Consider the following 26,379-nt stretch of genomic DNA (forward strand, 5'->3'; position numbering starts at 1 on the left):
TTCATTAACACAGATTATTTTAAAATATTTCAATTACTCTATCTTTCAGAATTATTTAAAATATAGCACAATGAGAAATCTGTAATGTAAAAAGTCAAATATAAAAATCATTTTATCACTACCTCATCCCACACTACAAGGCAGGGAATAATTTTGTCACTACAATTATAAATAAGCATCATCTTATTTGCAAGAATTTTGTACTTCACCATTTTCTTTTCTTTGGCAATCTATAAATTGTGTCAGCACATTATCCCTACTTCATTTAAGGTTATTTCCCTTTTTAAAATTACCATACACAGGAACGTTTTGTCTGCTATTATGTGCCATGACATGTTTTAATTCTGGGTCCACCCATATTTCTGCTTTGTTTTTACTAGAAAAATGACTTCTGATCTCACTTTTCTTAAATCCAAAGTTATTAATTATAAATAAGTATAGGATTTGACTATTTCATTGTGTCTTTTAGTACAGTTTTTAAATGGCCAATAATTTAAAACCTGAAAGATACATTATAATATTATAAATTATTTTTGGCTATTTCTCCTTCATACTAGGTGTTAGGGCATTAAATTCACTAAAAAAACAAAAACAAAAACAGGTATGTAGGTAAGTTATATTATCTATGAATTTCATTTGGGATAGTAAAAGTATTGCTATAAATTATCTGTTATAAAATAGGGGTACTGGGACTGAAAGGACTGAGAACTGCTGCCTGGGCGGAAGAGACAAGTAGATGACAATGCAAATATTACAGTACGAGGGGCTGATGCTTAAGAATGTAGGGGAGGGGCCAAAGGTAAGCTTGGAGAAGTGTTTTTCACTAAGCAGGATATAACCCATTAGTGGGTTGTGGAATCAATTCACTGGGTTACTACCAGTATTTTTAAAGGACAGGAAGGAAGGGAGGGAGGGAGGAAGGGAAGGAGGGGAGAAGGGAAGGTCAGAGGGAATCTGATTCAACTGCGTGCGGGTCAGGGACTTTTTTTTTTTTTTTTTAATGCTTCATAGATGACTCTGAAGCAGCACTGTCTAATGGAAATATAATATGAACTACAAATGTAATTTAAAGTTTTCTAATAACCACTTTTTTAAAAAAGTAAAAAGAAAATGATGAAATAAACTAATATTAGCATCTTTTATTTTACATTCTTTTTTTCATACTAAGTCTTCAAAATCCAGTATGTGTTTTTATCTTTATAGCACATCTCAATTTGGATTAACATTTGAAGTGCTTAATAGCCTCTTGTGGCTAGTGGCTACCGTATGGAACAGCGCAGCTCTGAAGCATCCAGGTGTGTCAACCACTGACCAGAGGATACATTTTTGAAGAAATTAGGTTTTCTGTTAAGCATCAGTGCAGAAGAGTCATTACACTTGATATCCCCCTTCTGAAGAACAGCCAAATTTAGCAATATCTTGAGAAATTTACAGAAGCCCTTAGCTTAATAAAAAAGGTTCTGATATAAAATTTCTCTATACCAGATATACAACCACCAACATACTCTTACCATGAGTTTTAACATTCAATAATACTGTATCATACAGTTGCTCATTTGTTTCTGCTTATTTATTAAGCTTTGTTTGTGTTCAAAAAATTGAGATATATGACAAGGTTTCACCATCAGGAGTTGTAGAGAATGCATTCCTCTTTGCTAATAAAATTTGAGTAGTCCCAATGGACATGTTTACAGAACTTACAGGTGTCAGCTCAGCCTGTTCTTCTGTGAAGTCAATATGACGCTTGGCCTGCTTGCTGGGACATCTCAGAGAAATAGCATGCTGTGAAAATGCAGGAAGGAAGAAAATGATAGGTAAAGGAGGTGGAAAAGGGCAGTTCTCATTATCATGCAGGAAGAGAAAAAGATCACTGAAATGAATCATTGAAACAAAATAGTAATGAAAAGTTGCATGCACCTCATTATACTGTGCAAAAATAGAAAAGGTAAGAACCAGATGATCCTAACCCTTGATAATTTAAGGATAACCTCACTCTCCTTCTGGACAGTAGAGCTCTATGGGAGAACTACACAGAAAGAGTGTGTCCAGTACCAATTCATACTGAACCCCAACTGGGCCTTAACTGTGCTTTAGCAGTACTCTTAATCTTTTCTCCTCTCTCTAAGTCATTCCCTCTAAGCTTGTTCTTAGAGGGAACAAGTAGTTTCCAAGTTCTTCAACTTCCTGGTTTCATCCTTCAACCTCTCCCTATGACCTCACTTCCTTCCATTTCTAAGAAAATCGCATCTATCATGAGGATCTTCATCCCTAAAATGTATCCTACAACTACACCCATATTCTCATCCTTCTCTCCACTTCTATATGAGTAAATACCCTTTTTTCCCCTCCAAAGCTAACCATGTCCTAGATCCTACTCATTCCCCTTCTAATATCTCAGTCTCTGATACTCAACTGGTCTAGCTTACTGGGGCTGAGAAGGACAGAAAAACATTCAATTCTTCTGGGTACCCTCCTCTTGTTAAACTATTATTTTTTACTTTCATTATTTTTTACTTTTGAATTCAGCTACAGTGTACCTCTTGCACTTATCCCTTAATTCCCTGCAATCTAGCATCCACCTTTCTTCTCCAAAGTCTTCATCCTTTGAGTTGTAATGCATTCTGTTATTCATTCTCAAAGTCATCAATGACCTTTTAACCAAGGTTTCTGTCTTTCCTATCATAGTACTTTACTCACTGTACTAAAATTGCTTCTTTGGTTGTCTGTATTGACACCCCTTTCCTCAGACAATAAATTATAATCTCCTAAGGACGTTGTGTATTATGTTCATAGTTTTATCCCTTACAGCCCGTCACAGTGTCTAGGTGCTCCAATATTTATGGAATGTATGAATAACTATTACTTCTTGACCTTCATGCCACTTGCTTGGCCAGATCAAGACTGTTTTTGCTTTCCCCTCTATACATTTTCTCAGTCAACATATCCTATAGCGCTGTGTCAATCACTGCATCAATGGGAGGCCTATCAAATCTATAATGCCATTATCCTCATTTTTAGGAAATAAAGACTTAAGTATTAAGGGCTAAAAAGGCATGATAAATGCAACCAACTCTCAAATGGTTCAGGAAAAAAATGTATATACATAAAAAATAAAGTGTGGCAAAACGTTAAAAATTAGTGAACATGAGTAAAGAGTTTCATGAGTTCTTTGTACTATTCTTTCAAATTTTTGTAAATTTGACATTATTTCAAAATAAAAAGTTTAAAAAATATATATTCTCTCTAGGCTCAATCTCACACAAGCTCCCATCATATTTCTAAACACTTATTGGTTAGTTAAAAAAAATCACAATCCAAGGTGTTCAACAAGAGATGGCTGCCTATATGCCATGTTAAACAGTATGATGGAACCATTATATTATTAAAATTCAACATATCCTTACCAAAAATGAATATACATATGGGAAGTAACAAAGACAATAGAAAACAGTACATATGCAAACAAAGATTAAATGTTGTTATCTTAATAAAGATGAAAAGGGATTATGCAATGATAGAAATCATTTCTTTAACGTTAAATAGGTTCCATTTCCATAAAATATTTAAATACTACAAAAAATACTACTACTATTTAAATACTTTTTTTTGGTAGTATTTTTATCTTTTCTTCATCACTACTTTCATAAATCTAAAAGCTGTGCTCAAAACACATACAAGAAGTGAATGTGAAGGTCAATTCTGCACACAAACTTTGCTCCATACCTTCTCAGTTTCAAAATCTTTCATTTGTTATAAAGCTATCACGTTCTCTATCAATCTCTCAAAAACTCTCCACAAATCGCTGCAAAGCAAGTTATGGATCACTGCTTTCTTGAACTGAATCTGTAACGTGTTAAAAGTACCATTTACGAGCCAGAATCTTGTGGGGGGAGGATGTATAGAGAAGCACTGATCTGAACACAGGAGCCCACCCATAATCAAGAAATGACCTTCTACCAAAACCATGGTTACAAAATAAAACACTTCGTTTTGGTAGCGTACACCTTAGATAACAACTGGAGGAAAGTGGAGGTTTGTGAACACACATTAATGCTTCAATAAAACGTTCATCATCTCTTACTGATATGTGTATATGCTCTTCGCAAATATTAAAAATAAATATAGCATGATGGTTAAGAATCCAGACCCTGCGGCCAGAGGGCCTGTTTCAAGCCCCAGCTCAGTCGTTTCCTGGCAATGCGACTCTGGGCTTATTATTTAACCTGTTTCCTCATGTGTAAAATGGTGTAATGACAGCATTTATCTCCAAAAGTTGCTATAAACATTAATGAGTAATAATTACATTACTATTATATCAAAAGTGGGAAACCACCAGCCATCATCTGAATTTTATTTAAGCCTCAATTCATTTAGATTAGAGCTAGCTTATAGCTGTTAAATTTTAACAATATATTCGGGAATATACTAAAACACCACAAGATGGGGATGTTGCTGCATAAATCTCTTTGCCTTTTTTCTACTGCCCATGTAGTTCTGTCTCTAGGTCTGGATCTGAGAAGCACTCGCCAGTCTAGCCTTGTCTTGATCCTCCTTCAATTCTGTGATGAAACAGCAAGGTATTGCTGACTGTCTGGGTTCAAACCCTTGGGAAAGTTATTTAGTCACTCTGCCTTAGTTCCTTTCATTGTAAAATAGAGGTAATGGTACCTATTCCACAAGGCACTGTACAGATTCAGTGTGTTAGGCATGTAAAGCACAATGCCCAACACAGAATAAGCACTCAATATAGTAGCTGATATTATTTTCTCTTTTCCTCCCTCTTCCGTTTATTCCTCTCCTAGATATGTAACTGGCCATTATATAGCCAGTATAAGGTCCTTTACCAGCTCTCCCAACACAAAGCAAAACAGAAAAGAAAAACAAAACAGACCTAAAACCAAATAAATATGCGTTTTCACTTCCTCAAGGAAACACTGCATATATTTCTAAGAAACCCACCCAATAAGGATCAGGGCATATATGCCAGTGTTGACTGGGTGGTGTGTCTGAAAAGTGTCTATGAGTGATGACCAGGCTTTTCCCCTGGCTTTCACCAATCTTCAGTTCTTCTTTCATCTGATACCTATTCCTTTTATTAATCTCACTAGGCCAGTGAAATCTAGAATTGAACACCAAGTTGGTACACGTGAATAAATTTCAGTGAGATGTAGCAACATAGCCACTAGAATTTTAGGCGAAATGTAGCTGTAATAATTAATAACCCCAATCTTTTAGATATGTAGGCCTCTTAAAGTTTCAGAAAGCCCTGTGCTCCCACCTGGTTAATACTTCAGAGCAAAAGGCTGTTTTCTAAGAATAATTTGGGACTTCAATGCCAATGCTACCTGATAGTACAACACAATTGCTGTTTTCTTTCCAATACCTCAAAATTTCTGCACACATTAATTCCTGAAATAGTTCGGGAAAGTAAAAGAAGTAAAGGAATTGCCCTGAAGCTATGATATGCTGTGTTGCATATCACAAGTTATAATGGTGTATCCATGAAATATTTCATTTAAAAAACCCTATGTACATAAGGAAAAAATATATAACACTGAAAAGTTTTAGTAGCTCAGATATTTAGGGAATTTTTCCTATCAAAATATTTATAATACGATCATCAAATATTCTTAAAGATTCAGCAAAACTTTTTGAATCTACCATAAACTTCAGTAAAAGCTTCTAAAAGTATTTTCACTTTAAAAACACATTTATGTGTATAAAATGCCAAATTCAGAGGAATCATTCCCTTAAATCCCACCAGAAAATAAATATACAGGTATATTTTAGCACTAACCTTTTATCAGTAGACCCTACTTTATATAAAATTTATAACATGAAATTACTATTTAAATTTGAAAACTGCTGTCTTATTAAAAATTGTTTTATCAGTTAATGTGAATAAAAGTACCAGCAAGTCAGCTGCAACATTTATTTCACATTGCTTTAGATATAAACAGCCCTAATTTACTTCAACTACAATGAATTCTAATTTTAAAAACTTAGCAAATGAACATTACTGATGGATTTTATAAGAATACTAACTAAAATTATTCTGTAATTCATTTTTACGTTTATCCATGGAAAATATTTTTATGCTTAAAGCATTCTTTAACATTCAGGGAATAATCATTTTTGATAATCAGCTTCACTTTATTTTTAAGATACTGATAAAAGTTGGGAGGCAAATGTAGTTTTGGAATTCAAATATAGACTTCCCAGTTATTTGACCTACTTAATCTCTTCTTTGGAATAATGCCCGGGAGAGCGGGAAGCTTAAATGAAATAAACATATGTGAAGTGCCTGGAAGCACAGTATTTCAACAAAAGTCAAGAAAGAGAAAGGAGGGGAAAAAGACATACTCTCCCTGATGTGAAATTATACTGTGCCTATCCCTGCTGGCTTCAGAGAGCAAGGAGGCAGAAAGATAAGCCACAGAATTATTTATTTTTGAATGGGCAGTTTGAATACCCACATCCCCAAGACGAAATAGTACCAATCTCAAATTGATTTTTCCAACTGGTATTTGTATCACCAAACTTCAGTGCAAGTAACTATTCTGTCCTAGGTTTCTTAAAACAGGTATAATTACTTCCTCTAAAGAACTTAGTGGGGTCTAAAAAAAAAGTTTCACTATCAGAATTTTCACATATTACTTCACTCATGGCACTCCGCCCACTATCTTGAAAGAAAATAATTGCTGATAATTTTAGAGTGCAAGACTTCTAGACAAAGATGGATTGAACATGTGCATATATTTAAATGCTCATTCAAATATCTGACTGCTTCTTATGAGCCAAATAATGTTCTAGGTGCTAAAGACACATCAGGAATCAAAGAAATTTTTCAAAAATTTCCTCTCCTCCTGGACCTCACATTCAAGTGGGAGAAGACAGATGAGCAAAATAAAAGAAGTAAAGGACTTCCCTGGTGGCACAGTAGTTAAGAATCCACCTGCCAATGCAGGGGGCACGTGTTCAAGCCCTGGTCTGGGAAGATCCCACATGCCGCGGAACAACTAAGCCCATGCGCCGCAACTACTGAGCCTGTGCTCTAGAACCCGCGAGCCACAACTACTGAGCCTGCGTGCCACAACTACCGAAGTCCGTGGCCCTAGAGCACGTGCTCCACAACGAGAAGACACTGCAATGAGAAGCCTGCGCACCGCAATGAAGAGTAGCCCCTGCTCGCCGCAACTAGAGAAAGCCTGCATGCAGCAATGAAGACCCACCGCAGCCAAACATACATACATACACACATAAATAAATAAATTTATTTTTTAAAAAAGTAAAATATATAGTATTTTAAATGGTGATAAAATAAAGAGAAATATAAAGCAGAAAAGGGAGATAAAAAGTATCACAGGGCAGAGGAAGAGGAATTCAATTTTAAAATAGGGTGATCACAGAAGGCCTCACTGGGAAAGTGACTTTTGAGCAAATCCCTAAAGGTAGTAAAGGGGTACTATCACAGGGAAGGGCATCCAGGCAGGGGGACAAACGAAAAGGCTCTGAGGCAAGCTCTGACTTCTGGCAACGAACAACTGGGAGGCAGTATGGCTGACAGAGTAAGGGAGGGAGGAAAGAAAGGAATACAGGAGCAGGCAACAGGAAAGCAGATCTGGTAAGGCCCTGCAGGTCACTGTAGGGATTTTGGTTTTATACTGAGTAAGATACAAAGCCTTTGGGTTTGAAAGGAGGAGGGGCAAGATCTGACTTACCTTTAATAGGACCATTCTGGCTGACATGTGGATAACAGACTGTTAAGGGAACAGTGAACACAGAAGACTCATCGGGAGGCTACTGCAAAAATCTATATCAAGACAGGGTTGGCTTGGTGGCAGTGAAGGTGGTGAGAAGTGATCAAATTCTGGATATAATCTGAAGTTAAGGCAACAGAGCTGGCTGCTGGATTGGAAGCAGGGTGGGGAAAAAAAAAAGAGAAGGAGATAAAGACTCCAAGGGTTTTGCTTGATGAACTGGAAGGACAGAATAGCCATTAACTGAGATGGAGAAGACTGCAGGAGGAATAAGTCTGGGAGAAAAAAATCAGGGCTTCAGTTTTAGAGCAGTTAAATCTGAGTTACCTATTAGATAACCAAATAGAGATACTGATTAGAAATAGGATGCATGAGCCTGGAGTTCAGGGGAGAGGCACTGGCTAAAGAAACCTGTATTCCCTTGAATCTAAGATGATTTAGTGCTGGTATTTCTTGATCTTTATCAGAAACTGTCAACAGACAGCTTCACACAACACAGTGTAATTGCCATCTTGCTGACAGTGAGTGACCGATGCCACCTGCTTTAGAACATGGCTCCTCAATCTTGGCACTATTTTGGGTCAGATACTTGTTTGCTGTGGAGGCTGTCCTGTGCATTGCAGGATTTTAGCAGCACCCCTGGCCCCTACCCACCAGATGCCAGGAGCACCCTTCTATCACTGACAGCCAAAAACGCCCTCTGGGGGACAAAATAGCTCCCAGTTGAGAACCATTGTTTTTAGAGGAACTAAGATGTAGTGGGGGGAAATGTGCCTTAAATAAATGATAGGGTATTAAAATTTGGGAGTTGTCAGTGTGTAAGATCACAAAAGGAGTAGATACAGATAGAAAGGTAGTCTGAGGACTGCACCTTGGGGCACTCCAAGGTCAAGAGACAGTAGACATGAAAAGGAGACTGTGAATGGCCAATGAGGTAGTTCCAATCCCTCCCCAAATCTCACTAAAACATAGATAAAGGGTTTGGTTGTTGCTGCTGTTTTAAAGACAAACTCATAAGAAGACATGACAAAAATTTGGAAGCCAGAAAGCATATGGCTGAGTGGTAAAAAAAACACTCAGCAGGCCCAAGGAAAGCTGAATGCTAAGCCAGCACTGGAGAAAAGCAGAGGAGCACCCCAGTTTACATTCTGTAGCCTCAAATGACTCCAGAATCAGCAGAAGTGAATGAAGGTGGGACTAAAAGCAGGACTGGTTGAAAGCATATTTAAGAAAGCAGTTAATTCCCAGATTTCCTCCTTTCCTGCCACCAGCAGCAGTCTCAGGTTCAGACCGATATTCATTCATAGGACCCCAAAGACCACAGCTTGGCACCAGGTTCATTTAGTTCTGCAGAAAGACAAAGACAAAGACAGCATGCTAGCATGAGGCACTCTATCTTCAGAAGGGGTTTATACAGCCCACCAGGGGCCTTTTTTGGACCCTGTAAGAGAAAGAGATCATGTGAATAAGTACAGAAATCACCCTGGCTTAGGGAAACTCCATGCTTCACAGGAACCAGGAGCATATTTTAACAGCCAATGAGTGTAGGTTCCAGGGCCCCTGGAGGGATATGTTCATGCTCACCTACAAGAGTCACACATTGCACAACAGGAGTCAAGTTCAGTGTCTTTTCACAGGCTTCTATAGTTCACTCACAGTCTTCCTGATCCATATGCACTCACCAATCAGCATCAATTTACAATAAACAATATTACCTGGATACGTTATATATTCATTAATCAAGTTTCTAGTAAAGAATGCCAGGAGAAGGAAAATCCAAGGTCATTTCCCATGAAAAAAAGGGCTCAGACCTGCTATTATTAACCCTTTCTACTTACACAGTGATTCTCAAATGGGGGCGATTTTGCCTCACAGGGAACAGACAGCAATGTCTGGAGACATTTCTAGTTGTCACAACTGGAGGGATGTATGTAGTACTGGCACCTAGTGGGTAGATGCCAGGGATGCTGCTAAACATCCTACAATGCACAGGATAGCTCCCACAACAAAGAATTATGTAGCCCAGATGTCAATAGCCTTGACCTAAAAGGATTAAATGGAAGGTTGTGTTAAGGACCACTCCACATCCCATGCCTTCTTTCCCAAATGAGTGCTAAAGCATTGGCAGCCAAGCATATGCCCTCCATGCAGGGGATTGGAAGAATCTTCTCTGGAGAAGCTTACCCACCTGAGAGAAAAGACCTAAGAATGATACTAGAATAAAGACTACAAAAGACAAAGAAGAACTTTAAGAAGATGAAATTAATAGAACACCAATTTTGTTCAAACCAAGTAAGAGATTTAATCAACTGGGAGAAAGTTTGGAGTAGAAATAGTGATAAACATACAAAAAGCTATTTTGAAATCTAAAGACAATTCTTAATTCCAGGAAAAGCAAAAGGTAATGTCCCCAAAAGGAAATGTAACAGAAGTATATACAGTTTAGCAGTAAATTGCATGTATACAGTCATGATAATATAAACACTGAATAGTTACCCAACCAAAATATATTCGAAGGATGGGGGAACGGGAGGGGAGAAAAGAGGGGAACTGTCTAAGGAGAACTATATCCTAATTTCCAAAGTGAGAAGACAGTAGGTAATACATACAACTGAAAAAAAATCAAGAAATAGCGATATACTTATAGATTTAATGATAGGTAAATACACTAAGAATCAGCTGAAAGAGTAGAAAGCACTTACCTCTGCGAGCAGAATACAGGGTGCATGAGCGTGTGTGTGCACGTGTAGCAAAGTTTTTTTGGTAACAAGTCTCTTTAGAACTATATGACTGTTTTTTAAATTAATTTATTTATTATTTTTTAAAATTTTTGGCTGCATTGGGTCTTCGTTGCGGCGTGCGGGCTTTAACTAGTTGAGTCGAGGGGGGCTACTCTTCGTTGCGGTGCACAGGTTTCTCATTGCGGTGGCTTCTCTTGTTGCGGAGCACACCGCAGGCTTCAGTAGTTGTGGCTCACGGGCTCTAGAGCGCAGGCTCAGTAGTTGTGGCACACAGGCTTAGTTGCTCCGCGGCATGTGGGATCTTCCCAGACCAGGGATTGAACCCTGTCCCCTGCATTGGCAGGTGGATTCTTAACCGCTGTGCCAACAGGGAAGTCCCTAGAACTATATGACTCTTTAACTCCATGCATGCAAAACTAATTAAAGTATTTTTTAAAAAATTGTATTTGAGGGCTTCCCTGGTGGCGCAGTGGTTGAGAGTCCGCCTGCCGATGCAGGGGACACGGGTTCGTGCCCCGGTCTGGGAGGATCCCACATGGCGCGGAGCGGCTGGGCCCGTGAGCCATGGCCGCTGAGCCTGCGCGTCCAGAGCCTGTGCTTCGCAACGGGAGAGGCCACAACAGTGAGAGGCCCGCGTAATGCAAAAAAAAAAAAAAAAAATTGTATTTGAGTCTGGTGGTAATTTGATACACTGGTTTGGGATCTAGCAAGCCTCTCTTAGTTTTCTTGGTTTGCATTAGAACAGACTAGATCCAAAAAAAAGTACATTGAAACAAGTTCCAGATTTGTTAAGCCACTTTTCTACCCACCTGGGCAAGGCAAAAGAACAGGCTGGACAGAGAAGACTTTTAACTCCTTTCCCTGCTTTTTGCTGGCTTACTCACCAAACCTTATACTAAGTCTTATATTAAATATTATACCATTGAACACTGGTATCCTTGCCCATGGATACCACTAGATACTGTGTGAAGTGTTTGCTAGAAGACTTCACTTTTTACTTTGTTTGCTCTTCAATTGTTACTTATAATGAGTGTACTTTACAGAGTGAACTTTATAATGAGTGTATTTTACAGATGGAAACACACACATACACACCAAGATTCTTAATTAGTTCATAACCTGTCCTCATGCATTTTGACCCAACTCAAAATAATCTGATTGGAAAGAAGGAATATCAACACACAAAACACAGAATAACCAAACAAGCTCATCCCTAATAAAATATTGCTCATTTCCCAACAGGTAAGCCTAAAAGATATAAGTGATGCATGCTAAGTAGCTGGTGCTAAATATAACGCCCAGGTATCACAAGGTAGAAATAAGTTTTCAAGTTCTCTATAGAATATATACCGCTTAGAAAAGTTTCATTTTAAATAAATGAAAGTTTACTCTTTGATGTAATTTGCTAACTTTCTTTACAAGCAATAAAACTTAAATTTATCTCCAAACTACCATGATTCATGCTTCTTTTGTGCTCCACAGTGCCTAGAACAAAGTACTAGTGGATACCAAGAGTTACTGATGGATGGAAATTAACCTAATGAATTAAATCAATGGTGGGAAGATCAATAATATTGAGTAACACGTGTAAATTTTGAATTTCTCTGCAATTCCTTAAACAACGTTTTATAAGATTTTACCTTAGTATTGATTAATATAAATTATTTTACCCTGTATTAGAGAGCACTATATATATAAACTGAATGGAAGGCTGGCTTTATTCTGCCCCATAGGTTTTCTTCTTTCTTGCTGCTGCCTTATAACAAAATTGCCTTCTCCTTGATGAAAAAAACTCAATAAAGAATTCATCTTCATCAAGCTCAGCTTTTACTAAACTTATTTTATCACAGATCCATTCCTTACCCTCACCCCATCACATCCAGAAAAACTTCATCTTTTAAAATCTGTTCATGCATATCATATCACTTCTGATTCTCTGAACCACCGTATGAGGAAGGTAGACCATGTACTATTAGCTCCACTTTACTTATGAGAAATTGAAGTTCACAAAGACTGAATAACTCATGTAGGTCTGATAGGTGGTGAAACACTTGGAACCAAGTTTTCCAATTCCAAGCCCAGTGGCTCTTTTCACTACATCACACCAACTCTTTGACAATAAAATGGAGTAAACCCTGAGAGCTAGAATCTGGGAGAATTATAATGGGGATATGAGTCATTTTCTCAAATGGTTATTTTGTAATAAACATATATTAGAAAGCAATTATTTCAGCTTAATAGCTATCATAACTTTACAAAATATCATTAAATATATTTCAAGTTTTTTAATCATGTGATACAACTGACATTAATTTAAAGACTTCAAATAGTCACAAGAATAAAACTGAAGAAACTAAATCTCTTCTTAATCATCTTTATGATACTGCTATATCTGGTAATATATTCTGTAGTCTGATTTTAAAGCTTAGCTCAGAGGTATTCTTGACAAACTTTAAATGTAGAAAAAACAGGAAAGTTGATTAGAACTGCATTTTTAAAATATCATTTCTTCCTTATTGTAATACTGAAATACCAGGGAAGAAAGTTCCATCCACTTACCTCAGTAATTGGCTGCCCCTGATGTGTCAAATCCAGTTCTTGAGGGCGTGTTACTTTATCAATATCCAAAGAGTCCATGCTAGAGGCTGCAGAAGTGATGCTTGAACGAGAGGAGTTACTAATAGAGCGTACTTCAGCATCACTCACTGTGCCCGCTGACGCTGTTCTCCTGTGCTGATTAGTTACTAAGGACTTAGTACCTTCTAGTACAGACTGCTGAGCAGCCTCATCCATGCTCAAGGAGGCCTGTTCTAACTGTGCGGTGATGTCATCCAGGGAGTAGTTGGCATGAGACGGTTTAGTTATCCTATTAGACGAAGAAGACAATCCTTTCAAGGTGCCATGTTTTGATGTATGTCGGCTAGCAGGTAACTTCTGAGTGGCTTTTGTTTCTGTGATTTGACGCTTACTATTTCCTGCACCAAAACTGCTGAGCTCCTGCTCTATTGAGCAAAGATCGGCCATTAGGGCATCCAAATCCACAGTCTCTCCCTGATTCAGAGCTTCTGCAATGAACAACATACATGTTTCCAGAACACAATGAATTAGAATTTATACATTCTATTATAAATCAGTTAATGAATGCCAGGGGAAAAGCAAACAAATTCATCCTATTGGGCCTAATGCCTATCAAATACAGGATTTCTAACAGTTTTTTGTTTTAAATTCCAAGAGAAAATTTTAGAAGCAAAGAGTCCATCTTTTAAGATTTGTAGTAATCAGAGGAGGATAAAATTATGAGTTGAAAGATAAAAATAATGGAAAAATTGTATACTGTTCCATGGTTTTAACCACATCCCCCATGCAATTTTTTACCAGAGGCTCTAAGTTGTTAATATTGCCCTGGTGGAGATGTTAATACCTAAAGATCTGAGGGCATAAAAAGAGAAATGTTAAGCCCTAAAAAAAATTACAGATTGAAATGTCAGTTCCAAGAACTAAAAGCTGACTAGGTAGAGTTCATTAAATAAAGGCCAGAGGGGCTGGTTTTAAATTAGTAACAAGTAATTTCACTTTCACTGGACTTTATTCCAGTGAAAATACAACAATGCAATTAAGTTTGCTGTAGGATTCTACCTGAGTATGTACTTTGTCAATTATTAATAACTCAACTAGAAAACTATTTTAGTTATGTTCCAGTTTGTTTTTTTCTGTGATGATTTGAATTAGTAATAAAATGTACAAATCAAGAAATATAAGAACTCAGTCAAGTTATGCATATATGGTTTTTATATTGAGCTATTTGTAATTGTTACTGTATTATTTCTACATTATATAACTTAATACATTGTTTTACATTTTGTTTCCAATTACATCTTACCATTCAAGTTGTATATGGAGAAACGATAAGAAAAATTGGCCATGTTTGTTTCCTGGCGAAGAGGAGATCTTTTTATTGGTTCCGTGGGCTTGTCAGAATCCAAACTCTTTAAAAAACAAAGTTTAAGAAGTCATATTAAATTCAGGCTTCAATTATAATAAAAAGATGAATAAAGTTTTTTTTTTATGATTAAGTGAACTGTTGTATAATAGTTAATACAACCAAAGTTCTTCTAAGTAATAGCAAAAGTATAATTGGTTTTCATATCATTTTGGTTATAGTTTCTTCAATTTTTAGATATATGCTTACTTAAGGCACTTGAGATAGTTACAGTTTGGAGTAAATATCTTTCCAAATATTGAATACATCATGGATAGTGACTGAGCTCGTTTTACATAAATTCACTATAAAATAAGCTAGGTACATGAATATGGGCATGGTAAGATAAGAAATAATGCAGAGAATTCTGTTTTCTCTCTCTTCAAAGGAATTTGTTTTTGGTCCAACAGAGCCTCATTCTTGGAATGAATTACCCTGGAGATAAGGCACAATTCTGGACTCAAAATTATGAGACCCTAGATCTTAATGGCTACAACTTCAAACAATGATGCAATGTCCTTGTTCTTTGCAAGCTCTACTAAGGTGAGGGCAAACTGTAACCAGCTATACTGCCTGTGATTAAGTCTTCAATCACACTGATCTTCAGGGTAGGGTGTCTTGTAAGTTAACTCACCACCTTTTTATTTTTTTATTTTTAAGATTTTAAAATTATTTATTTATTTAATTTATTTATTTTTGGCTGCATCAGGTCTTAGCTGTGGCATGCGGGATCTTCGTTGAGGCATGCAGGATCTTTTGTTGCAGCATGCAGGCTTCTCCCTAGTTGTGGCGTGCGGGTTTTCTCTTCTCTAGTTGAGGCGCATGAGCTCAGTAGTTGTGGCACGCAGGCTTAGTTACCCCGTGGCATGTGGGATCTTAGTTCCCTGACCAGGGATCAAACCCGCGTCCCCCACATTGTTAAGGTGGATTCTTTACCACTGGACCACCAGGGAAGTCCCAACTCACCATCTTTTTAAATGACACTTTTTTCTCTCCAACCTTTCTACAATAAGGAAGATAAGGCGTTTACAACAGAGAAATTCAGGGAAAGGGTCAATAGTTATTTAGTGTCTATTTAAATTAATTTGTAAATATTACGATTAGTCTTTTAAAATTTTAATTTCTCTTTATAATTATCAAATAGATTTCAAATGAAAAAGAATGCTGAATAGTCTATTTGTAGAATCATGGAATTAGATTAGAATGCTGTCTTCTTTATTCATTTGTTTCAACTGAATCCATTTAGATAGTGTCCATCCAGTTTTTATTTGTTTTTTTTTTTAACATCTTTATTGGGGTATAATTGCTTTACAATGGTGTGTTAGTTTCTGCTTTATAACAAAGTGAATCAGTTATACATATACATATGTTCCCATATCTCTTCCCTCTTGCGTCTCCCTCCCTCCCACCCTCCCTATCCCACCCCTCCAGGCAGTCACAAAGCACCGAGCTGATTTCCCTGTGCTATGCGGCTGCTTCCCACTAGCTATCTACCTTACGTTTGGTAGTGTATATATGTCCATGCCTCTCTCTCGCTTTGTCACAGCTCACCCTTCCCCCCTCCCCATATCCTCAAGTCCATTCTCTAGTAGGTCTGTGCCTTTATTCCTGTCTTACCTCTAGGTTCTTCATGACATTTTTTTCCCTTAAATTCCATATATATATGTGTTAGCATACAGTATTTGTCTTTCTCTTTCTGACTTACTTCACTCTGTATGACAGACTCTAGGTCTATCCACCTCATTACAAATAGCTCAATTTCGTTTCTTTTTATGGCTGAGTAATATTCCATTGTATATATGTGCCACATCTTCTTTATCCATTCATCTGATGATGGGCACTTAGGTTGTTTCCATCTCCAGGCTATTGTAACATCCAGTTTTTAAAGCTATCATCTGAAGGAGATCCACAGCCATTCAGTGTCTTATTTCAAAGTTTCGGGAAACAGCTAGGAAATTCTCCTTCAACCTCAAACCAAAATCTGCTGCTGCAATTTAAGGCCTAATCCTCCTTCTCTAAGTGGAAATGAAGAATAGTATGTAGGTAATATTTTCAGTAAAATCTGAATATAATTGAAAACATATTAAAACTCAATCTATTCATCAGTTTAAATAAACAAATACTTATTATAATTATCTGCTGTGTCCATGGTGCTGGGGCAAAAAGGGAAATAATAAGAAATACTCCTTGATGCCAAGAAATGGGTAATCTAGTAGAGTGGTTTTTTAACATTTTTTTTTGGCAGGGGGTGGAGTCAGGGTGGGAGTGGAGGTCATTGAGAATGTGATAAAAGCCATGAACCTTCTTCCAGAAAAATGCAAATACATATAAAATTTTGCAAACAATTTCAGATGATTCAACAATCACTTAAAACTGATTTAATATAAAGCTGAAAATCCATTAACATCGTTTGGGTAATACAGGTGCACAGATGACTCTGTAGTTAACTAAAATGAGGAAATAAACAATTTAAGTTTCAGCCACCAACTTAGTAAGTAAAATATTTTTTGAAAATTTCTGAAGTGTTAAAAAGCAACTTGCTAGCAGCGAGCCATGTTATGCAATAGTTTTAACCTGTTTTCTCTCTAAAGACAGCTTCATACATTAAAAAAAAAACTGTCACAGCATTAGTTTAGGAGCCAACTTTTTTGATGAATGGCTCTTCACATCTGTATGTCAGGGAATTTAAAATATAGGGAAGAATACAAGGTTTTATTGTATTCAGTAGAAATGCCATCTACAGTGGAGTAGCATGGAGTCTACTCCACCCAGAGTGGCTGGACTGATATTTACCTGTCTTTGCTCTTTTTTGGCCCCTCTCCAGGGATGGACAATAAAACCCACAGTCAAGGAAACCCCTGGGAGTTCCCTGGTGACCAAGTGGTTAGGATTCTGGGGATGGACAATAAAACCCACAGTCAAGGAAACCCCTGGGAGTTCCCTGGTGACCAAGTGGTTAGGATTCCGGGCTTTCACTGCTGTGGCCTAGGTTCAATCCCTGGTCAGGGAACTGAGATCCTACAAGCCACGCAGCATGGCCAAAAAAAAAAAGGAAATCCCACACATAACAGCTGGCCCTCATATACTTTCCTTCAAGCATTATCATTTTCTATTTCCTCTTCTTTCCTTCCTCTTTCCTTTTTCTCCTCAACATAGAACTGCATAGCCTAGTCATCATCTCCATGCCAAAATCACTTTTTTAAAAAAAAATTAAGAATTAAACTGAAATGGTTTGGTAACTACATAAAAGACCTTTATCACCACAAATACTGTTATTTCTTCTGATAGGAGATGAAGAGCATGATCCTTATGAAATCCTAGCAAGATTGAAAGCGTTCTTCTCAAAATTCATCATTAACAGGCTGTGGTCACAAACATATCTGCTTTTCAAAATGATCTAGTAAGAATTACATGAAGAGTTTCTCAGTTTCAATCCCAGACTGCTATAGAAAGAGATACAGAAACAAACTAGTACTTTAAGTTTCCACCTTACCACCTACTTTTCTACTGGTTAACAAATCTCATACTTAGCAATTTACACAAAAATTCTTCCCGGAGATATTATTTAAGTATGAGTGAAAATAAGTTTTGTTCTAATGTTCTTTCCCATTGTCATAAAGTTAACGTTGCTTTAATAAACATAACTATCTTCATATATATTGAATATAATGTATTAACTGGGGTTGTAATAGTATATGCTTTTATTCTAAAAAGTGACCTGGTTTGGAGGGTAAAGTCGTTCTTTTTTTTTTAAAACCGAAGATCCAATAAAACAAAATGAAAAAGCTCTGCCACTGTTTTCAAATGCAGCCGGGGATGAAATTTTGTCAGTATTCTGGAATCATGTAATAGAAAATATCTGCATGTGAGGATATTATTTATATTGTAAAATGTGTTCATACTCACTAAATTTGCTAAATGTGTTCATACTCACTAAATTTGCTAAAATTTAGATTTTTACATTTTAGGCTTTAAAACTTTTTAGGCAGCAACTCAATTTATGAAACAGATTTTAAGAAATCCCTCTAGATGCACAGAACCTCTGTCAAAAGCATTTTTTTTTTAACTCCTTAAAATAACCACAGAAGACAATATCTTGTGTTCTAGAGTTACTATTCATTTACTTGTTAATGTTTTGGACATTTTCCCTTTATAGCAGTATTTTAAAACATAAACTATATTCATATCCTCATGTCTACACAGTAAAGTTTTGGCACATAGTGATGACTTAAAATCCTCAACCAGTTTTTCAAGCACAATTTCTAACCTGAGTGAGTTTGTCTAGCTCCCCCAGCCAGGCTCCAAACATTTTGTCCAGGTCCTGATCTTCCTTGTCACTGTCTTCTTCAGCACCATGGTCAATTTCTTCATCTGACAGCTGCTCCATCTGAAATACAGATATTTGTGTATAATGAATAACTATTGAACTTGAAAAATCATGCAGTGTATGTTCTGATACATGTCGCAACTCTCTGGAGTCAAACTTTAAAAACTAGAGATTATATTATAAAAGGAAACGAAATCATAAGTGGAGACAAGGTTAACGAGTAGAAATGAGCAATTAAGTCTCAAATTTTTAGGAAATTGTGAAAGAAGAACAAACTGTATCAGATCATAACCAGAATCATAAGTAATGATGATTTTTTAAAAAAAATTTTTATTGGAGTATAGTTGCTTTACAACAATGATTTTTTTTTTTTTAATTTTTTTTGCGGTACGCGGGCCTCTCACTGTTGCGGCCTCTCCCGCTGCGGAGCACAGGCTCCGGACGCGCAGGCTCAGCAGCTGTGGCTCACGGGCCCAGCCGCTCTGTGGCACGTGGGATCTTCCCGGACCAGGGCACGAACCCGTGTCCCCTGCATCGGCAGGCGGACTCTCAACCACTGCGCCACCTGGGAAGCCCACAACAATGATTTTTAGATCACAGACCACTCCCATTAATCACAGGATATTAAAGTAGTACAGTTCTTTCCACTAATAGATCCTGCAACACCCCCAAACACCACAGAAAAAAAATTTCAGAAGACTTTAATGAGCAAGTTATTATCTTATTTATTCTGTAAAAATTTGTTCAAATAAGTATGTATCATGAAAACCTTAGTCCAAAAAGCATTTCAGAGAAAAGACAAAGCAAAAACCTTTAATCTAGTTCAGTTTGTTGAATTAGTTCTTCCTTCTATCTTACTCTTACTTTCTACCCCATTTGTCTTTTACTAACTTCCCTATCAGTCCCTACAAAATTCAAGGAACTAGAATTCAAATAGAAAACAGGAATTGAAAACATGAAATTCATATACAAAATTTCCTACATGTGGTGACTTATCACGTGTTAAGTCCTTTGAAAGAAGAGATATTTTCTTTCTTCCCACTAATAAAATAACGTGATATCTGACACGGAACTTGCATATTATTTTGTGAAAGGAGGAAAAGATTACACGAAACAAAGTAAGATCAATGACTGACCAGATACTTAAAATTCCTAAAGTAAGATTAATCTGATTAATATAAAATATTTCAATATTAAAGGCTCTGAGAAATCTTCAGTAAAGCTTAGCTTTGCTTAAACCAACATATTCCAAATTTACTTGACCACAGATCCTTTTCCTTCAACTTGGAGTAACACCCATTAACTTTCCCAGGGACACAATGAATATCTTCATCGTACATGCCAGACTCTTGACTCACGTTTGTGAAAACACAAATTTTGTTCTAGTGGATCTAGGCAATATTCAGAATACAACTTGTCAGTTAGCTTAAACAGTTCTTCAGAGATTAAAGATATCCTTAATCTAGAATAAGAATTTATATACATCTTATACCTCCAAAGCAGCAATCAACAAAATTATTTCTGCAGTCCTTAAATACAGTTATGAGATACATAAGGATTTTAGATATCTGATGAGGTGCCATGAAGTTAAATTTTAAACTTTATTTTACCATATAAAATTTTGTAGAAACGGTCAAATAATGTTGCAAAAGCAAAACTGAATTTAGTTCTAATAATGTTGAAAATCAGCTCATATCCCATTTAACCACTTAAGAGATTCTCATTTCTTAATTTCACTACTATAAGCATGTATAAATCAGGGCATTCTACCTTGACAAATGGAAAATGGATCAACTAATTTTCCAATGCATAAATTTGGCTCTTAAAGACATTTGGTTTTTATAGTTCACTTGTATTAATACTATTTCTAAGATTTTCATTCATTATTGAATTATTTACAGAGAGTAGCCCCCGCTCACCACAACTATAGAAAGCCCGCGTGCAGCAGCAAAGACCCAACGCAGCCAAAAATAAATAAATAATTTTTTAAAAAACATTATCAACCCATTAAAAACAAAAAGTTAGTGCAAAGAAAAACCTCATCTCACCAGGTGACTTAATTATTTGAATAACAGTTGCTAGTTTGAGAACATCTAAGAGTAGTAATACTCAGTCTTCATAATGAGGGCCAACAAGCAACATAACTGGGAACGTTAACAGTCAACTTCCTGTTCCTCCCTAATCTTCAAAACTAAACACTGCAATAACCCAGAAGCAAAAATATTCTAGGAAGAATTCCGCTTTGAGATAATGACACTTACGCCTACGCTTCCCTTCTGAGCACACATTGCAAATGTCCATAAGGAAGATGCTACACTGGAAAAAAAAAATGAAACAATAGGAACATAATTTTACAGCGCAAACACTAAACGGTTCAAAATGAATATGAATATTTTAAATTGTCATGGATCCAAATAGAACTACGGACTCCTCACCAAAGTCTGGTGTGTTCTGTGAGTTTTTTTCCTATTATTCAAACCCAATAATTATTTGGATTTTAAAAAGTCTCTCAAATATTTTAAGAATTTTGTTTTATCTAGACTACTGTTGACTCATGTAAAGGAACATATGCTAAGGAACAATGACAGAGTCATAAAATAAATCAAAAATTTAAAGTAACTATTAGACTTTTACTATCTATGTAACTTTTGCCAATTTTGTCCTTTCTTGAATTTCTGTCACCCCATGGGTTATTTTACAAAAATGAACTTCAGACATTTTATTCAGAGACTTTTCCAATAAAAATTTAGGTCCTACAACATTTCTTAAAGGAGCTATACCCTAAAACAGCACTCTCCATTCTCTAGAAGCTGATGTTAATCCTTATTCTCCTACCCCCAATATGGCATCGTTTCTGTTTACTACACACACCAAATGAGGAGCCCCAAGAAAGTTTATAGGCTCTGCACCGTCTAAAAGTCAGCAAATCTGGTAAGGCAATTCATTCCTTATTATATATCAATCCTGTCTCCAATTAAATCACAATTCTAAACCTGAATTTTCCCAACATAATGCCCCTGCTGGAAATGATGACAGCAGAAAATGCAAATTAAATTATACACTAGTCAGTCAACTGTCCCTCCAAACAAAAAGGGGAAATTTTTTTTAAGAAGAAAAGAGAACTTACAAATTTTGTTTTAAAAATAATTAGATATAAAGCAGAAACTAACACACCATTGTAAAGAAATTATACTCCAATAAAGATGTTTAAAAAATTTAAAAAAAAGGATTTAAATGGATAGCTTCTAATGTGATGTTTTTCCTTAATGATGTAGAAATAGGCCCAAGGAAACAATAATACATACTAGAACAAATACTATTAAATTACTCTATTAAATTAGGAGGTACTTTAGGAGGAACATACTAAGGTTTCACTCAAATTCCCTGCTCCATCATATCCGAGGGAAACTATTTCCTTAAAGAACAAATGTACCCTGCCACAAATGAAAAGGTTTACGCTTCCAAAGTGCAGACTTACTGAATACAGAACAAAGCCCAAAGTCGCTGGCAGGTCGAGAAGGCCCTGAGTGATCCTGGCCTTCAGGGACCTCTCTGACCTCTATTCCCACTCTCCCCACTCTCCCCTCCAGCCACACAGTCCTGCCCACTGCTGTTCCTTGGAGCAGGTTGCAGAGGAAGGAAGAATGTGGATTCTGTTTTGAAGACAGATTGAGAGATGCCTAGCAAACATCCAACTGGAAAAAAACGAGGAAGTTAGGACTCAGGTAATGAGAAAGTTTAGTCAGCCTGAATATTATTTCAAACTCATGTTTATTACAGAGAAATAATAGATTACAGCTAATAATAACTAACATTTTAAACTAATTGACATTTATTTTATTAATGAAGTGAAAACAGAAGTAATGGGGGAATGATCCATAGTTGCTTTTATGCTGGTTGGTTTCATTTCACAAATAACAGTGAATAATTGTGCCTCAATTACTACAGGTGAAAAACGTATAATATACATAGTAAGCTCCACTACACATAACAAAACTATCCATTTAGTATGCCTTAGTATGAAACAATATTATTCCCACTAAATTTTCCATGAAGTTAAAACATGCAAGCATATTTTCCCTATTAACCTTCCCCTTGGAAGATATTTTGGCTCACTATTCAATTTCCTCACTGCAAGATGGAATGGTGATCTTTATCAGGAAGGTGGGGCTTAGAGTAGGACTTAAGGATTTGAATAAATATATTCCAGGTAGGGCTAATTATAAAGAGCAAAGAAGAAGGTCTGTTTTTGTGAGACTGTCAAATAAAACAAGAAGGAAGAGTGAGATTTAAAGATCAAGGACTAGGAAAGGACCCGGTCATACAGGACCTTGAAAGCCAAACCTATTTTTTTCCTCCAGAAGGCAACTGGGAAGAACTAAACACAGAAATGAAGGAGGTAGGGGGAGAAATGGTATTTTAGTCAGAGGACATGGTACCTGTATAAGAGTTATTAGAAAAGGGAAAGACCATTAGAAGGCCACCATGGGTATTAGTTAAAGAGAATTACAGATACAGAAATTAAAGTCTTGAGAGGAAGTACAACTTACACAAGTCACATACTCACAAGTGGCAAGAAAAATACATGGTATATAGCAAAGGTGCCTTATTTATTACCGAACTCTTTTTGTCCCTTTAATTCAAAAATTCAAAAATAATTCAAAATACTTGCTTTTTGTAAAAGCACTTAAAGAATAATTGCTTTTTGTAAAAATAAGTGCTCTATACTTAAAAACACGTGAAAACTCTCAGAATACAGGAGTGCAGAGCTGCTACTACAGCGTTTCTTTAGATCTAGCATGCTTAATGTTCCAAAGAGGCAAGAGAAGCTTTGATATTATTTAGTACTTACTCTACGTCTACCATGTGCCAGACACTGGGGGAACAGAGATCAACGTGACAGACTCCATCCTTAAGTACATATAATCTAGTAGGGAACAGACCAGGAAACCAACAATGATGAAACACTATGTTAAGTGCTATAATAGAGTATGTTATGTCAGTGTAGCTTAATTCCGTTTGAGAATAAGAGAGGAAAGGTATGATGCTTCAGTAGAGACCTGAAGAATGAATATGCAAGGCAGAGATGGGGAAGAGGGTTACAAGCAGAGGGACCAGCATGTGCCAAGGTATATAAAGGTGTGAGAAGGTTAAGACATGTTGAGAACTCTAGGTGGCTTAACATTCCTGAAGAATAGGATGTGTGGCATAGACTCATGGAAAATGGGGCTGGAGAGGGAGGTACGGGCAACATTATAAGCCATATCAAAGAGTTTGGACTTGATGCCATATGGCAACATTTTTCCAACCGTGGTCTACTGATGACCTACATCAAAATTACCTGGGGTGCTTCTTCTTAAAGTCAGTTTTAAAATGGCGTGCCCAAGATCTGAATACTAATTTCCAGGAGGGGGACATTTTTAACAAGTCCCCCCAGGGAATTGCTTATGCCCACAAAAGTCTGAGAACTGCAATAGTGTGCTATAATTACTGGGAGGACTTCCAAGACAAAAGTAATGCAGTTTTGCACGACCACAATTTGGTTAAAGGCAGAACAACCTAGAATAAGTACTCCTGAAGACCATAAAAAAACTAAGCAACGGGCTTCCCTGGTGGCGCAGCGGTTGAGGGTCCGCCTGCTGATGCAGGGGACATGGGTTCGTGCCCCGGTCCGGGAAGATCCCACATGCTGCAGAGTGGCTGGGCCCGTGAGCCATGGCCGCTGAGCCTGCACGTCCAGAGCCTGTGCTCCACAACTGGAGAGGACACAACAGTGAGAGGCCCGCGTACCGCAAAAAAAAAAAAAAAACTAAGCAGCATCAGGATCTCCTAATTAACATACCCTAATTACTCCTCCTCCATGGAAGAAGCGAAAGTTCCATGCTTCTTCTCAGAGTTATTTAGAAATAAATTTCAGTTCTTTATGTCCAGTTATGTTTCAGTAGCTCTATCACAAAAACAGTTTTGAAAAACACCTCCAGGCTTCCCTGGTGGTGCAGTGGTTGAGAGTCCGCCTGCCAATGCAGGGGACATGGGTTTGAGCCCTGGTCTGGGAAGATCCCACATGCCGCGGAACAACTAGGCCCGTGAGCCACAACTACTGAGCCTGCGCGTCTGGAGCCTGTGCTCTGCAACAAGAGATGCTGCGACAGTGAGAGGCCCGCGCACCGCAATGAAGAGTGGCCCCCACTTGCCACAACTAGAGAAAGCCCTCGTACAAAAACGAAGACCCAAAACAGCCAAAAGTAAAATAAATAAATAAATAAATAAATAAAAGAAATGCATTTCCAAAAAAAAAAGAAAAACACCTCCTATGCTGCTCTAATCTGATAAATAATTCTAAAGAAAAACAGACACCAGAGAAGGGGGGCTGTGAAGACTTCCAGGTTCAAGGAGTGCCCCCAAATGAGCAAGATACAACTCTTGCAAAATAAAAGCAAGAGGAAGGAAACCTAAATCAGGCAAAAGAAACAATAAGGAAAAAAACTGTTAAATTTAGTAAGGCGAGAAAAGAGGAAGAGAACCCATCAAAAGGAGGGAGGAAGTCAGAGCTAAGAAGGCAAAGGAGAGAAACAGGACACAACAAAATGTAAAATGAAGTGAGAACTGTGGGGGATAGAGGGCTATTAAGTACTCATCTAAATAGGGCACCAAGAGGTATGTTTCTCTGTGGACCTACAACTCTTAACTCAGTTCTGTTGTGAACTAAATGGTAGCAAGTGTAAATAAATGGCCCAAATGGAAGCTGGGAATTTAATAAACCAATTGAAACAGTATAAAGGCAAGGTTGATAGAAAAGAAGAAGAGGAGAAAATAAAATAAAATAAACCAATTGAATTTACATGAGCACTTTACAGAGTTAAGATATTAAACATGTTGTGTGTATAGCAACATTTTCCTCAGGTTTTACCTTTTAACTTCGTTGGACTTTTTTTTTTTAAGACACCGCTGAACATTTTTTTTTTTTAAGTTACCAAATGTACAAATAGTGAAAAACATTCTTACACTGTTTTGTTCAGTAAATTCTTCTCCGCCCAGAAATCAGATAAATGGTTATATAAATTTTTAGTTTTATTATTCATTCTTTTATGTAATTATTGCATTTTACATAAGTAACTTAGTTTTGCGAAAAATGTGAAAGTGAGAACCTAAACTGATTTTTCCCCAAATTCTAAATTTCCCAGACTTGATATGTTTCTTTTATTTATATATATCTATGTTCTATGAACACACTAGGTTCTTTTTTTGAGGATACTTTTCCAGTGTGAGCCTTTTCTTAAACATCATTTTATAGCTTGTTATTAATTTATAAATCAGGTGAGTTTAAAAAAAGAAATAAAAAGTTCTGTATAACCAATCACTTAAGTTTTTTCTGGAGGTTAGTGGCCCTCAACAGAAAAGGCCCCAGTTCTACTTGGGGTCCAACACTTCAAAACACCTTGCCTACAAATAGCATTATGCAAGATACAAAGAAAGCAAAAAATATCTTCCATGACTTCAGAGAACATTAATCCTAACTATGGGGAAAGTTGGTAAACATAGAGGTATCTTGATTAACAAATTCTCTAAGAA

At 36.9% G+C, this 26,379-nt stretch overlaps 1 protein-coding gene across 8 annotated transcripts in view; it reads right to left on the bottom strand.

Annotated features, from left to right (window-relative positions):
* Positions 1-26,379, bottom strand: part of RAPH1 (Ras association (RalGDS/AF-6) and pleckstrin homology domains 1) — a 184,755-nt gene that overhangs the window by 132,201 nt on the left and 26,175 nt on the right. For 6 of the 8 annotated variants that reach the window (XM_049712340.1, XM_033429465.2, XM_004262828.3 and 3 more), the window contains exons 2-5: positions 18,748-18,867; positions 14,382-14,487; positions 13,061-13,566; positions 1,702-1,782 (exon numbers count right to left, since the gene is read on the bottom strand). In XM_049712340.1, the coding sequence (XP_049568297.1) occupies positions 1,702-1,782; positions 13,061-13,566; positions 14,382-14,487; positions 18,748-18,867 (813 nt within the window). The remainder of the gene's footprint in view (positions 1-1,701; positions 1,783-13,060; positions 13,567-14,381; positions 14,488-18,747; positions 18,868-26,379) is intronic. The other 2 variants (XM_033429464.2, XM_004262827.3) reach the window with 1 other exon arrangement.

This window comes from Orcinus orca, chromosome 7, assembly GCF_937001465.1.
Source record: "Orcinus orca chromosome 7, mOrcOrc1.1, whole genome shotgun sequence".
Taxonomy (NCBI): domain Eukaryota; kingdom Metazoa; phylum Chordata; class Mammalia; order Artiodactyla; family Delphinidae; genus Orcinus; species Orcinus orca.